This window comes from Tinamus guttatus, unplaced genomic scaffold (assembly GCF_059628265.1).
Source record: "Tinamus guttatus ecotype Peru unplaced genomic scaffold, ASM5962826v1 Tinamus_guttatus_pri_ptg000240l, whole genome shotgun sequence".
Lineage (NCBI taxonomy): Eukaryota > Metazoa > Chordata > Aves > Tinamiformes > Tinamidae > Tinamus > Tinamus guttatus.
In genome coordinates, this window is record NW_028288774.1 from 14942552 (window position 1) to 14959036 (window position 16485).

Consider the following 16485-nt stretch of genomic DNA (forward strand, 5'->3'; position numbering starts at 1 on the left):
TCTCCACGGAGGGCAAGCTGCTCAAAAGCTGGCACATAAAGCCCAATGGCAATCTTAAGCCTTTCTTTAGTTACTTGTCTTGTGTTGAACTTTTTTTTTTTTTTTTTTAAATAGATTCAAAACAAAACCCTTAATCATCTGGTCTTTGCACAAAGTCTTGCCATTAAAGGTACACAGCAGCCCAGGTTGGGGCTCTACTTTATTACAAGCTTCCTCTCCAGACAGACCAACTTGTGTTTTTTCTGTCTTCAAGCACGCTCCAATTTTTCTTGGTTTTCACTAACACCGAGAATGAGCCTTCTTTAGAATAACTATTATTTATGCATTAAAGTGTTTCTGCTTGATCTTGCACCTTCTTCATTTTCCTTTGCAAGTCAACTTTAACGTCAGCACTTATAAGTCCTTTACCTTATTGAAATTATTGTTATTATTAAGAGCTTTCTTGGGTAAGTTGACTCCCCTGACTATAGAAAGAAAGAGGTGGAAGAAACAAAAACAAACATGTGATTTTCCCCTGCATGGGGGTAAGTGAGGCCTTAGGCCATGACTCAATACTTGATGACTTGGGAAGGGATGTGGAGCCACCAAGGTGCAATCGTGGCTGCTGCTGTCCCACCTGCCCCACAGCAACTGAACTCGTACATTGGCAGCACCTGAGGGAGCACCTGGGAGAGCTGCCCCGGCTCTGCCCTCAAACGCAGCTCTCGGAGGCACCCCCAGGATGGGTGTGCTGGGGCTTTGCCGCCGCTGCCCTGAGACGTGCGAAAAGGCGCCCCGCACACCTGCCTCGCACATGGGCGCGCGAGACGTTTGTTTTTAAACACGGGACACCCCCGCAGCTGCTGCTTCTTGAGGTAACGGCAACGGGCCGCGAGCGCGCGGCGACCGTTGCGCGCGCGGCCCCCGCCCTCTCCCCTCGCGCGCGCGGCGGCCGTTACGCTCCCCCCCCCCCCCCCCCCGCCCCGCGCGTTTGGCGGCCGCTACGCTCCCCCTCCCGCCCCGCGCGTTTGGCGGCCGTTACGCTCCCCCCCCCCGCCCCGCGCCTTTGGCGGCCGTTACGCTCCCCCCCCCCCCCCCCCGCCCCGCGCGTTTGGCGGCCGTTACGCTCCACCCCCCCCCGCCCCGCGCGTTTGGCGGCCGTTACGCTCCCCCTCCCGCCCCGCGCGTTTGGCGGCCGTTACGCTCCCCGCGTGCGGCGGCCGTTGGCGGCGGCGGGAAGGTGCGCCCGCACGCCGACGGCAGGGCCGGGCCACCGCCCGCTCGGCTCCTCCCCGGGCTCCGGGTGCGAACGGGAGGATCCCAGCCCCCTTCCTGGCGGCGGGGCAGAGAGGAGCGCCCGGAGGAGGAGGAGGACCGGCTGCGGCGCCTCCCCCCTTCCCCGCCTCCCTCCCCGCCGAGCGCAGCGCCCCGAGCATGGAGCCTGCCTGAGACGCTCGGCGGGCTCCGGCAGCTGCTGCTGCGGCACAACATGGAGGCGGCGCCGCCGCCGTTCCCGCGGCTCCCGCTGCTGCTGCTGCGGCTCTTGGCCGCCTCGGTGCTTCGGTGCGAGCCGGGCTCGGCCGGAGGTAAGTTCCGCGGCGGCGGGGAGAGCGCCTCTGCCCTTTTGTTGTCGGACTTGGGCAAACTTCCCCCCGAGCTCTGCCGGGCGGCGGCGGCCGAAGCCCCCCGGGGCAGGGGCCGCCGGGGGAGGACGCGCACATGCACGGTGCGGGACGAGCGGGGTCTGGCGGACGGGGGTAGGGCGTTGGGCGCGTCCCGTCTTCCCCAAAACTCTTCCTTCTCTTCCTTCTCCTCGCCCCCCCACCCCCTTTTTTTTTTTTTCCCAAGAGGGGACACGCGGTCTCCCCTCCCCCTCGCCTCGGGGGCACGTCCCGGCAATTAGTGCGGGTGCGAAGCTGCCTCACCCGCCCCCGCCGCCCCGCGCCGGCGCTGCCCCTCTCTGGTAAAGGCGCAAGAGTTGCAAAAGGGAGACAAAAAGTTGTGCGTGCCCCCCGCCCCTCCCCGCGCCGCGCTTCCGCGGTCTCGCACACGGGTTTCTCCGGGGTTTGCAGGAGCTGGTGTCGGGTGTCACTCCCGGGCGGAATCAAACTCTTGGCAGGGCTGAGGGAGAGGGGGCGGGGGGGGGGGGGGGGGGAAGGAGCAACCCCCCCAACCTCCGTTTTAGGGCTGCGCGGGGTGCGCAGGGCCGGCTCCCCGATCCCGGCCGTCGCGCCGGCCACGAGGGCCCGCGGCCAGGCTGCCCCCGGCTCCCTCTTCCCTGCCGCTCTGCGAGGCGCTTGGTGCTTTCTGCGAGTATAACCCGCGCACGGCGGGGTCCTGCCCGCAGCATCCGCGGGGCGAGGTCTGGGCTTCGTCCTTCTCTCCGTCGTCTGTATGCTGTTTCGCGCTTGCCCTGGCCCCACTGGAGATGAGCACCCACGTGTGAAACTTCTGCTCCATCTGCTTTGCTCGGGTGCATCACTTCGTGCTCGGCAAACTGAAACCTAATTGTTGCAATTTCCTAGGTAGTTTAGAAAACTCGGCAGTGCAGCCAAGGCTGGCAGAACAGCACCTCGGGCCCTTTTTTATTAGGCCACCCACCTTTCCAAACCATCTGTAATTATCAGAACTGTCATTTAGAGTGAAGGAGCTGACTGATTTCCGCTGGCATCATCGTTCTCTGTTTTCAGTTGGGATTCTTAGTAGGTGTGTATTAAGCAGTGCTTATTCTGTCACACTTATGTGAAAAAGATGCCCTCTGCATCTGTGAATACTCCCTCTCCAGACAAGTTGCCTTGGCTTTTTAGAAATGTTTCAGAAATATAAAGTAGGATCTGTGCCTTTCTGAGTGCTTATGTTCCTGCTTGACTAAATTGAATTGTGTAGTTTTAGGAAAAGCAATCAATCCCTGAGAACAAGTTGACAGCGTATCTTATGTTTACTTGCAGATATAAAGGATGGCTATAAAAAGGAATATTCAGAAGTTTACTTTTTGGGACTCCAGTAGAAATAGTGTAATTCAGTAAAACCAAGACAACTTTGAGTTTGGTTTGCATTTAGTTTAGTTCTTTTAATATAGTATATCCTATATTGATAGTTACCTTTTATCAAATCCACATGGAAAAGCTCCCCTTTAAATGGGCCATCTTTTTAATCTAGCAGTTAGCTGAAGAGTCTTGGCTATGTATCTTATTGGCATTGCTTTTGTTCTGACTACTTGCTAAGAAGGTATGGGATTCTTTGTTAAATTAATCTGGATGGTGACTTAGGGAGAGCTCACCTGTCCCTTTAGGTTGAGCATGAACGTTTTATGAAAGGTGCTTTCCTCATATTTTCAGTTAAGTAGTCTTTTCTTTAAATGTTAGTATAGGCTGTATTGTAGTCTGTAATATGTTGAAGAAGCTTAATGTGTACTGTATTCCCACCTTGCAGGCATTTTGTTCATAAAACTGTGATTCCTGTTCAAGAAGTTCAAAGAACTATAGCTTGTTTTGTATTTGCGTGCAGCAGACTAGTGGAGGACATTCCTGAAAGCCTTGTGCTTTAAGCTTTCATTCCTGAAGACCCTGCCTCCGAAAAAGCTACGCAGGTGCCTGACTTTGAGACCGTTTATCCCTTAAAAGTATATTCGTGTTGGTTTACAAATATGTAAATATATCTCCCCAATACTGGGCTGGGATTCCTTTAATGTTAAATCTTCAGCTGAGTGTAGTGTACTGTGCTGGATTCTGAATGCTTTGGCTCTGGAATAATTTTGCTGTGGAGCAAAGTCCTTCCTGTGCAGAGATGTCAGGAGTGGCTTTATTTACATGGCTTAACATAATGATAACCTGGTTAAGATACCCAGAGGTAATGGGCTGTACTTAACTCTCCTTTCACTGAGATGAGACAAAATGATTGTTGCATTTGGTGCTTCCTGATTGTTGCATTTGGTGCTTCCTCGAGGGGAGGAATCTCTTGCCTGTGTGAAGTATTCATGACCAGGACAGTTGTGGCAAGGGCATATTTTTGTCTGAAAATATTTTAGGTTCTGAGCATTTGACATTGGATAGCAGATGTTTTATGTGTAGTTCTTAAAAATCTAGAAGTAGTTGAAATGCTTGTTTATAATTGCTTAAATTCACAAAAAAGGGTTAGCTGTTGGTGGTGGTACATTAGAAGGTTTTTCCGAATCGTGAAACTGTATCCTACTTGTCTCTTGTGGAATGTTTTTTTTTTTTTTTTGCCTGATATTAGGACCTATAAAGTAAATAAAGAGGAACAGAGAAGAACTGAGGCGGGGTGAGGAGAGGGTGGAATCATTACAAAAGTTTGAAACTAGTGGTGCAAACATTAAATAAAAAGATATACTAGAACGCAACATCAGAAGGGCTTTTCATTTGCAGTGTTTTTCCTGTGGTAACCTAAGGGCAATGAAACATCACATTCTATGTTTAAACGATAGGACACATGCTTATTTTAGCAAGGGGGAATGTGTTGTGTAGGAGTTATCATCCAAATTTCAGTGCAGATTCGATCTGTGTATCATAGATTTAGGGGTCTGTTTTCCTAGTAACTGCTACTCACATGACGTGAGGGTCTGTCACAAATTATGGTCATAATTCCCCTGAATTAGTGAGGAAATAATGAAACTTCAGACTGACTTAAAAGATATGGATATTTTAGGAGCTGAATTGTCTTTCCCCAAACAAAGGGTAATGACTTTAACTGTCCTTTAGGAACCATGTGTGAATTCATTTGTTAGTTCTGGATGCTTTAAAATTACTCGTATGGTAGATGTGTACATAGTACGTAAATCAGTCTGACACACAAAGTCCACGCTTGAGAAGAGTCTGAATGTATTTCTTCAATAGCCTGGTGTAAATTACATCATTGCCTCTTGCTGTTTTGAACCATTTTCCTCCTCAGCTACTTAAACTTTTAAGTTAAGAATTTGTTACCTCTTCATAATATAGTAGTAATAGGCCTTGATTTTGTTCCAGCTGTAAATTTTATTCAGGTAGCAAGCAGGTCTGAGAATGAATTCTCCAAATCAAGGTAGCTTTGGTAGTAAACAGAGATTTGTTTCTGAGAACCTAGCACTGTTTATTGTTACCACAACTTGTGCATTCTGGTAGCATAAAAGCAAATAATGGTTTATATGTCACTTGTGGACATGCATGTATACTTATTTGACTAAAATTTACCCTGTAAGATAGAGTTAAAAGTAGCATTTTGTTTCTGTGAAAAAAGAAGTCTCACTCACTGTTTATAAAATAGTTGACTTTCATGACAATAGTTTGTTTTATGTTAGATCGGTACTTTGTGTGCACACAGTATTATTTGAAAGTGACTTGCAATCATGAAGTTAAGAATGTTGACTAGATTTTAAGTTCATTATTAGAAAGAAATCTCCACATTGTAGATAACATTATTTTTTTTCAAGCTTAGAAGTCTTTCATTTTTTTTTCCCTTGTGTCTTTAGCCCAGGAGCTATTAAACATTAAAAATGTTCAGCTTATGCAATTTCATTATTTCTCATTGGAGTTGATATGGCTGAAGAAAACAGTCTTTAGAACACTTGTAGGAAATAGAGTTGCTATTTTGTGCTCAAGATCTCTGCAAAGAACTCAGGTGCCACTCAGCGCGAGCCTTGAGTGAAGAGTGGCAGCAGACAAGGTACTCTCCCTGTTTGTAGCACAGGCCAGCAACAATGAAGTTCCATTAGGCACAATGGAGTTATCATTTTGTTTCAAAATTTGAGGTGTGTGGCGTGTTTTCCTTGTAAACTTGGAAACGCTATATTGTTTTTCAACAGAATGTGTCCATCAACACTGAGAGCTCACTTAGGGCATGACCAAATAATTAGAATATTGGCTGGGGATGTTGGCTGGCCAAAGCCACGTGCTGTTTGGACACTTGGGACTTTCTAAAGAAGTCACAGATGTGCTGTCTCCTGACAGTGCACAGCTGGGACTTCTGAACTGGGAAAATACTTCTGGAGAGCCCCATACCCGTTATACTAGGCCATAGAAAGCCACATAATAATAGAGATGAAGGAAGTTTTTGAGATTTTGGGTGATGAAACAGTCCTGGTGACAGGAGGAGAGAAAATTGGAAGTAACTATATTTCCCACAAAGCATTATTCAGTACTGTTGTTTGTTAGCAGTTTAGGCGTCAACAATTCTTTTAGTTCCTTCCTTCTCTTGGAAAAATTAGAATGTGGAACTCAACAGTGTTTCATCTCTTTGGTTTCTGTTTACTAAAAAATGGATGGAAAATATCTGTCAAGCCACAGAATTCTACCGAGAAGCTCCAAGAAATTTTAAAGAATGGGTGAGGGGCTAGTGAGGGTTTTGAGGGCCTGCGTAATAAACAGGTTTTCTCACTGCTGTTTCCTGTATTTTTCTGTGACTTAGGCTTTGCCTGCTGACACAGACAGCCATAAAGTTGTCATTTTATGCCGCCATGGTTAAATCTGTGGGCAACTTCTGTAAGGACTCTAGTAAATTGGCATATGCTTGGTTTATGTTCGTTAGCTTGCCCTAACTACAAAGGAGTTAAATCAACTGAAACTTCTCTTAAAGCCAATAAATACTTCATATTAGTGTGTTGCATTAGATTAGGCTAACTAGGGGCAGTCCTGCCTACAGGCAGGCTTGTTAGAAGAGGGAGTCTTGAATATGCATCGGCTACAAAATTGTTATATTTTTAACAGAAGAGATTTTGCTGCAATTAACAGTCCCAATAGCAGAAGCAACAGTGAGTTCCTGGGGCAGCTGTCAACAGTCTTAGAACCTCAAATGCTGGCATGTGTATTTGCTAATGACCCTGCTGCTGTGGCTTAATATTAAAATAGTTGTTGAATATGGTTTGACAGTTTGGTTCCTGAAATGCTATATATACATCAGCTAATTCTAAACATGCTTCTAACATAACAGCTATCATTTATACATAAATAAAATTGACTATCCCAGGTTAAGTTGATTTCCTTTAAACAGCTGAAAAACAAACAAACAAAAAGCTTGTCTATGTAGAAGGCAGAATTAAGATTTAAAGTCTTTGTCTTCCTCTTGAAAGTCTGTAGGCAAAACAGGTAACTTGAATAAAACTATGAAGTTTTTCGTTCCTAAATTACCTTGAAAAGTGATGGAACTTACTATTTTGGGGAGATGGAATTGCGAATGTGTTAACTTGTAATTCTCCCCTCTACTGTAAAAAGTGGAAACGTGAAAATTGCATTTTTCCCTTTTTCATATCCCAAATGGATACTGCAATTGTAAGATGGGCTTCATTTCTGCATTCTTATCAAAGATTCTTGTTAAAGTGAATGTACTGTCCTATGAAAGTCCAGTGATCTTAATCTGTTTGTTCTGTCCAGATTTTATTCCTAGAGGACCCCCACTGGTCTGAGAACCTTTTGTAATGGTGATTCAAGAATTTCTCTTTTCTCCTTTACATTGTCTTGAGTGTGTATGACTTAAATTTCACAGAGCTCCTACACAAAATATATTAATCTTTAATGTATCCCCTTCCCACCAAACAACTTCTAGACATGGTAGTAGAGATGATGAATTAGCCATGGGGACTTCTTGATACTCAACTTGCAAGAATAGGTTAAATTGGAGGTAGAAGTTGGCTATAAATAAACACTGAAGTTTGGTATTTTCTTTATGTGAATGACCAACAATTACAGAATGCCTAAATGACAAAATATCATGTCAGACAAATTGCCTTTATGAGAATTATTATGCATAGGCAATCCTAACCTAGAACTTTTCAGCCTATGAACTATGTTTTATTATGTCACACTTGTGGTATTCCTTTTTGTTTAGATGCTTCTTAAATAAAGGTTTGGTTTTGGCTTTGCTATAAATGATAAAATGCTTTTCTAGTGTTATCTATGTGACAATCCACTACAGTAGCTGTGTTCTAAAGTACCTGATCCCTGGCGCTTTTTAACCCAAGGTTTATGTCTGTGCGTGGCTGCCTTTGCCCCTGCCCCTTTTTCATTTTGTATGAGCTCCTGGAGTAGAGATGGGTTTTATGGAGGGTAGGTGAGTGTTTTGTAGAAGTGTGATATACCTCTGTGAGCTTTTGACCTTCCAGAGTATCTAGAAGATGCCATCTGAAACTTTATTCCTTTGCAGTGTGGATTTTTCTATGGTTTCTCAAGACTTCCTAACTGAGTGGTCTGCCTGACTGTTCTGAGGTTTTTCACTTTTCTGCACCCTGTGGCTCTTGGGCCCTTTGTCATATACTTATCCATCAATGTGTCATTTCTGGGATGCTGCGTAAGCAGTGGCATATTCCTCGGTCACCAGACTTCGACTACAGAGACGGTTGAGGTTGAACTCCTGGTGTTTAAAATTTTAGAGTCTTCTAAGCTGATTTCTCTCGCTTTAATTTTACAAGTGACATACTTGATATCGGAGGTTATCTGACAGGCCCCATGTCTTTTTAATTATTATTATTCAAGGAATATATCTGAATAATTGGTGAAGGGACAGTTTCAACAACATTTTGTGCAGTTATAAAAATCAGCCCTTTGGGGCAGAGACTGTCTACTTTAACAGGAGCAATCACAAAGCCATAGCATTTGAAGTAGCCTAGGGAATGTTGCTGCTGTGCATGTGTCTTCAGATACTGCCTTCTAATTAATTGTTTGGCTGAGTGTCCTGGTAAAGCCACACACACACACAAAAGTACCTTTTAAAGTATAAGTGTATTTGCATTTGGCATTTTTTATTGTTGAGAAGGAGAAAAAGCAAGAATCTGACTTTTGAATAAGAGGTTTTCTCTAGCTTTATGCTGTTGACAGTGAATAATTCAAGAAAGAGGAGTGGAAGGTTATCAAATTTGTTCTTTGATGTGTAATTAACTGTAGGGGATGTCTCTATGACATACTTAACTTTCTTTCTTAGCACTTGTAGCTTGATACAAAAGCCAGACTGTTGTTTTAGAATGTTTTAAAGCCACAGAATTAAAAAAAAAAAAAAAAAAAAAAGTAAATGAAGAAAAAGGACTGTTTTATAGAAGGTTCTACCTTTGACAACTGAATCATAAATTGCTCAGTGTTAGGTGTGTCTCGATCTGTTTCTATTGTGTACTTTTTGCTGTAGTTTGAAGTAGCTTTTGAGGCTTTCATTTATATTAGTTATTTGAAGTAACGTGTAGCTTATTTCTCAAGTCTATCCTGGTTTAAGGAGGGCCACTCTTGGCCATATAATTAACCATGTTCTCTATCACACCTTCATTTCGATCATTGATTTTTTTTTTTCTGATGATGATTTTCTGATTCCAGAATGACTGAGGAGCTTAAATTAGAGTGGCTATAGTTAGAATTTCTAACTAAGAGAAAAGTTAGCACTTTTTCCCTTGCTCTGTATTTTTCTCTCATTGCTTCTCCTATTTGGGAGTTGGCAGTGTGAGGTATGATATATTTAAACTTTTTTCTTAATTCTTTTCAGGGGAAAGTATGTTAACCTGAGAAATCTGTATTGGTGACTTACTGTCTTTGTGGCAAAAGCAAATTAAACTGCTGCTTTAGTGTTCATACTGTCAAGTGACAGCCAAGAGGGTGAAAATGCACATGGGTAGCATTTTCCACTTAGAAGGTCTGCACAGCTGCAGATGATTTAAAAAAAAAATCTTCAATAGCTAAGTAAAAGAAACCTGTAGCTATGGGGAATTTTTGTCTGTCTGGTTTTTAACAGCTTGTTTTTACTGTCTGGATAAAGTTAAAAATATTGCTTATCCATGTTTCAAAACTCAATTTGCAGGTGTTTGCAAGCTAGAAAGTGTACATGCAGAAATAGTTAAACATCTGGATCTACTTAGGCAAGCTGAGATTTTAGAAAGGGTGTGGCAAATGTAGGCAAAACTATAGTGAAGCATCAATAAATTGAACTTTAATCATTTGCAAATCTTTCCCTTTGCCTCCCCAAGATACCTGTATGATCCTGTGTTTTCATCTCATCTAACCTACTTTCTTCAAAACTCTCCTCACCTCTGGCCACAAAGCCCCACTGCAGTAAATGGCAGCTGTGACCTTGGAGTCTGTGCATAGAGGGAGAGTATTTTACCTATGAGACCATTTAAAAAGGTGTATTTTTCAAGTTAAAAAGTCACATATGGTGACTCCTAGAAGAGCACCTGAGCTATGCAACTCTCAAGATTTGGTAACTATTCCTGGAGCCTTTTTTGTACAGTATAAATCAATAGTACAGTATAGTTAATGACAATGCTGGAAGAAATGCACACCAAACAGCAACAGTTTAAGCGTGCATTATATGATATATGTGGTAAATAAACTTATTTGGAGGTGTTCTGTAAGAGCAATGTTCAACAAAGCAAAACACTACAGTAAGCTCAGTGAATTTGCCCGCGGAGATGATACATAACATTTGAACTTCAAATTGTGTGCTTGAAATTTAGTATATGAACAGTCTGCTGCCAGGTCTTATTTGCCTAATAAACTTTGACAAACAAGTTCTACAGATGGTTAATATTCTTTTATTCTGAGAAATTGCTGTCTGTTCGCAGTCAGTTTGTGGCCAAATATGTGATATATATTGTGAGTACATTTTCTCTCTGAAATGTTTTTTTCAAGGGCCCCGTCATTTCCGCTGTTGTTGCCATTGCATCTAATTGTAACTGAAAGATAAGATGTTCAGCTAAGGCTTTTTTTTAAAAAAAAAAAAAAAAAAAAAAAAAAAAAAGGGGGCAAACAGTTGGCCGTAGAGTTACTCTGGGTACTCTTAAATTTCCCTTTCTCTGTCAAGCACAATGTTTGGGGAGTTGAAGGGGACTAACTGTTATATCTGAAAGAATCCGGAATAGTTGTGACAAAATCCATGTGTTGGATGTCTGTTAATGCTGAGATCATTCTGCTGTTGCAAATTTCACAGAGCCTTTAAGACAGTTGTACACAGTGAAGACATTTTGTATGACCCAGAGGACTGAAAAATGCCTGGATTTCACTTGGCAACTGGTAGTTAGTCCGTGTTTAAATTTGCTACCAGACCAGTTAATTCCCAAGAGCTGAGACAGATTTGCTCATAGTTCCCAGAAGTGCTGACAGAGGCAGAAGCAATCACTTAAGGGATGCTGGCCGGCTTATGCTGAACTATGTACATGTGGAAGGGTGTGAGAGATCAGAGTGGGGGGGAGCTATGTTTTTGTGTATATACCCTGTACTTAAACATTTGGTTAACTAGTTTCTCCTCCTGCTCAGATTTTTGTTTCATTCTAATGGTTATGTTATTGACTAACTTCCCTTTTTTGAGAGAGGAGAGGGTTTTGTTTAGACCCATAACTCCTTCTGGTAGTTATTGATTCATAATTTTAAGGAGACAAAAGTTGTAACAGTCACTAGGTATGGAATTCAGTGTATCTGTGATTTGTTCTTGGTATTGTTACTGAAATATGGCCTTAAGTCTGAACTTGTAGCTTTTCATCTGAGAAAAGCTGATGCTAATAGTTAGTAAGTGTGTCTTGGAGCGCTTTACCCAAGGACCACCTCAGAGTCATATTTTCTATATGTATATTTTGAAAATAACTTTCTAGTAATAAACTAGCTTTGTTTGATTCTGAGTTGTATTGCTCTCTAATGGTACTTCATTAAAAGGAAACGAAGTTGTAAACCATAGAATGGTAGGTAAAGTATCCCTGAAAAGATAGGGAGATGTGTGTTTTATGAGTCAAAAATTCTATACCTGATAATTTTGTGTACTGAAGTCTTTGATCTTGCCCAACCCCTGTTTTCCATTCCTTATGCTGTCTTTTCCTATTACTGTTTCTGCATGTTCTATTTTTCTTCTCTTTTGGCAATTTTTTTCCTCTTAGTTTGTAAGTTCTTCAGGCAGGGATCTTGTTTGTTGTTTTTCTTTTTGCCTACTTGCTTTCTGTGTGTGTGTGGTGGGTTTTTTTTTTTTTTCCTTCCCACTGTCTGAAGAACTGAGATTGCTAAAGGCTGTAATGTGTGTAGGTGGGTAATTAAAAACAGTGGTCAAGAGAACTCTTGGAAACTTGTTGGGTTACTTCTCTGAGTATGATGATGAGGCAGCATCATTCAATGAATCTCTCCCCCTTCCTCCAAGTCCTTAAGTCCTTTTTTTTTTTTTTTTCCCCTGGCTGTTTCAAGAGAATGCCTGCTGTCCTCTTAGCATGTGGTTCCACTAATGTTGTCTACCCACAGCAGAATGGTAAGACTGGAGTAGCTTCAATTTAGCCTGTGTTTGAGGATTGCTGTTTGGCATTCAGCCTAGTGCACAATGCAGAGAAGAAGAGCAGGTAGAAGTGCTTTGTGTCTGTGACCTCTGTTCCAAATTCTCTCTCAACTTACATGGTCCAAATTAAGATCTTCATTGTTATCTATAAAAGCTTTAAGTGATCTAGGATTCATTTACCTTGGAGATTATCACTTCAGCACATCCAGGTCTTCTCCATCCTGCTGTAGTAATTACAGCTGATGGAAAATAACTCTGGTTGCCGATCCCCAGGGTGGGGAGCTCCTGGCATCTGGAGATAGAGCACATCTGGCGTGGGTCCTCAGAGGCAGAATTCAGTCAGCCAGAAGCTTATTGCATGAAGGGAATGATGCAAGTGACTTGTTTTCTCTGAACAATGGCTATGGGATCTTTGTAACCATTGGCCTCTCGCCTGGTTATTCTGAGTCTGTGTTTTTTTTTTTCCTTCTTTGCTTTTTTTTTATTTTTATTTTTTTTTCCTGAGGAAGTCTGTGTGCAGTGAGGGAGGATATGAAGTACTGTGAGCTTTTGGTACAGCCAAATGAGTATTCCAGATCATGCTTGCTTCTTGTGGCAGTAGCTCTTGCATATGCCAAGTGTGTATGTGTAAAGCTGCTATGTTGATTCAGAAAGCAATTGGTAGATACTGATAGAGACTCTGGCATGTGTTTGTTCTTTTGTGATTCCTAGGGTTCTGTAGGGATCTGTAGGTTCTGTTGCAGGAGAAAAAATTGCAAGGAGAAAGTTTTTTATTTATTTATTTTTCCCAAAGAAGATATGGTATAATACTAGACTTTGACAAGTGTGTTTGGATCTATTTGTATCATCTTGCTTATGAGATTGAGGCTGCTTTAGGGTAATAAAATTTGCCCAGTTGAAGCCATAATAGCTATTTCAGAATAAATTCCCCAAAGGTGCTCACATTGTGGAATGATTTCCACGCTAGCTGTTCTGGGATACATTATTGTAGTCTTTTCCTAAGTGAGCCTTGGAGGTTATTTTACTGATCTGCTGTATGAATTGTGACTGTATAACAGGATCCTGTTAGTGAATCTGATCATTAAGTGGTCACATCATGAGTCTTTATTATGGTTGTTTATGACACAACCTTCATCTGCTTCTTGACAGCTTTTGTCAAGACTCTTCTGTCCACAAAAGCTGCTTTCTGAGGGAAGATGCTGTCTTTGCATACTCTTTTGCATAATAGATTGCTAGGAGAATGAAATAACCGTCTTTTGGGTCATGTGGTAAGAATATCATCTTGATGCTTTTTTTTTTTTCTGATGTTTAGTAGTTGTTAGTGCCCTTTGTCATTGCCTGGGGTAGATGGGAGGAGTGCTGGAAAGGATGACAGCAAATGCACTGCCTTGCTTTGGAGCCTGCACTATAGGAGAGCTGCACTCAAAACAGTGAACTAATATGTGAGAGAATTTGTTTTCGCACTTGTAAATTCTGTTGCTCTTCAGGTGCTTTAATTACTACTAAATTCAGCATCTGCTCGTGCGTGTCTGTGTCCCTGGCTATTTATGCGTGGGGAGTTACTTTATACTTTCTTTCTATTGCTTCTCTTGATACTTTAGTAGCAGTTCTTTTTCTTGTTATAAATAAAATTTTGTCCTGTGTTGCAAACCAAAATAACTTCTGACCTCTTTCTGGCTGTATGACTGTCATTGCTGTCACAAACAACTGTGTTGACAAATCCCGCTACTGGTTTGGTAAAGTTCATAGCAATGGAGAGGCTATGTGCTAATACTCCTGAGAGGCATCATTTCTGGAGTTTTGGTGAGCAATAGGCACGCGTGGAACCTGCTGGAATAAAAATATTAACTTGCAAGCTGCAAATTAATATTTTTAAATATTAATTACTGCAAGTTTAAGTACTATAGATTATAGCTGCATGGAAGGCTTTGTCCTGCATGACACTCAGCTACTTTATTGGGAGGTAGATGCAATATACTTAGTTTTACAGGAAGCTCCCAATTTTGATAACATTTTTCTTTTATTTATTAAACTGTAGTGTTTGCATGCAAGAACAGAGCAGTCAAGTACTGAGAGATGGGGAAGCATTATGTGTGCACACTTCGGATTGTAAAAAGAAACTTTAGCACTAGTTTGTTATTATAAGGTCTGAACTAATGTTGGCCGTTTATCAAAAGGAACGGACTTAGCAGGGTTTTTTCACCCTATTTAAACATCAGCAGGACACTAGGAACAGTGAATAAATCATGTTTCCTTAGTGTGCTTGGCAGGATTCTTTCAATGCAAGCTGAGTCTTCCAAACTCAATTTCAAAACTTCATCCTTAATTGGGAAGATAAGATGGCTGAGGGGAAAAAAAAATCTATTTTTGTGCTTATTGACTTACATGATGTAGATGGTCAGACTACAGTTGAGTGTGTGGCCAGAAGTGATTGTGTTTTACTATCTTTACTTTTTGAAAAAGGGAATTGCAACTTATTCGAAATGCTGTCAGAAATATAACTTATTGCTAAGTGAATAATTTTTGCTGGACTGATCCCAAAATATTAACAAATAGGTCAGGCTACAGCAGATAGCATTCTGTTCCTGTCTTTCTCTTAGATTTTGCTGAGTACATGCCAGAAGTATGATCAGACTCTCTTTGGTAGATATTACAGATTTTTTGACTTCAATTCTACCTGTTGATCCAAATTCAGTGATGCATCTCATAAAACAGTGATGTTTTCAAAATGCTTCCCAGCGTCTGAAAGGGCACAAAACTTTCTAGTACTAACAGTTGTAAACTCATGTTCAGAAGCTGGTTTAAAAACAAAAATACCTAAAACTTGATTATCAACCTCAGAACACATCTGGTCTTTCAAGAGTGTAGTAATGTTTCCTTATACTACTTGGTGCTAACAAAAAGGCTGTGTTTGAATAGTACACATAACTTTACCAGCAAGCCCCAGATGGCCCAGAATTTGGTTTATACAACTTGCTGTTTAGGTTTTAATTATTATTGTTGTTATTGTTTTTACCCAGAGGCTGACTTGATATTTAAATTGAGCTCAAAAGCTGTTCTGCTGCTACTTTCCAAGTCCTGTAGAGAATAAGAATATATATATATATATGTGTGATTGATACACTAATTGGTCATAGTCGCTGCAAGTGGGATTGTAATAGTGTAATTATATATAGTGTATTAAGCAGTTTCTCTGATTTTCTTGAAACCTTTTCTTGATTAACTGTGTGATGTTAAACATACATGTAGAGGAACCCACAACTTGGCTTAGATTAAGAAGAGTCTACATTTCTAAGAAAGTATTTTACTTAGTAGTTGTGCTTTAAGCAGCATCCAGCTTCCATACTGTGTTCTTCCCGTCCAGTAAAAGCATAGAAGTGCTATATGTGACTATATGGTAAACAAGGTTAGAGGATTAACTGGACTGAAAGCAAACTTTGGTGAGGGATTTCTTCTCCTTGTTAGATTTTCTACACCAGCTGACCCCTAGGCAAATCTTTTTCCTGTCTTGGTTAAGCAGGGACTGCACACAAGTATGACAATACAACATGTAGTTTGGGACCAAGAACTACTTAGCAAAAGGTGGCTCTGACTCAAAATAGAGCATCTCCAGACTGCAGGTCCTTTGCCACCTGCCCTTTCCCTGATTGCCTTTCTTTCCTTCAACAGTAACATACTGACTGACCAAGTGATTATAAGCTGAGGCAAAACATTGGTTGGAGGGAAAGCGTATCTCTTGAGTGCGCATAGTGAATCAGAGTATAATCAGTGTTCTATACTTTGCAAAGCAGTTTACTGTTATGTTAAAGCTGCACCAGGCTATAATAGGTTACTGGCATTGCTGCATAGAAACTGTTATCTGCCTTGTTCAGTATTCAGTATGTACCATCTTGGAAAGGGTATTTATAAACAAAACCAGAAAACCCTTGATATTGTAGTTCTGAGAGCCTTTATAAATTCCCTTTCCACATTGTACTGATAAATTATGCATCATTTCTTGTTGGTGAGAAATTCTGTGTTAATACTGAGTATCCAGTAAAATATCCACAGCACAAAACCACTTGTAATTAAATAATTGAATGTTGCAGGTAGATGCCAGTGACTCAGTAAGAACCGATTCTGAGCTGGCTTCTGAAAAGTGAAAGATGATAGGCTGTACATAACTAGCCTAGCCTTTTGGGGAAGAAGAGATGCCATGTTCACATTGTCAGTATTTTGGTGCTTGGAAAGCAAAAGCTGCTCCTGTGGTGTGAGTACAATCATGAAGCTCTACATTGGATGTGCTGTCAGTAAACA

At 41.7% G+C, this 16485-nt stretch overlaps 1 protein-coding gene across 1 annotated transcript in view; it reads left to right on the forward strand.

The window, feature by feature from the left end:
• Nucleotides 1-1418: 1418 nt before the first annotated feature.
• The window catches only part of LRP5 (LDL receptor related protein 5), a 133036-nt gene continuing 117969 nt past the window's right edge, over nucleotides 1419-16485 (forward strand). The window contains exon 1 of the mRNA XM_088525915.1: nucleotides 1419-1565. Within this exon, the coding sequence (XP_088382041.1) occupies nucleotides 1469-1565 (97 nt within the window). The 5' untranslated portion in view covers nucleotides 1419-1468. The remainder of the gene's footprint in view (nucleotides 1566-16485) is intronic.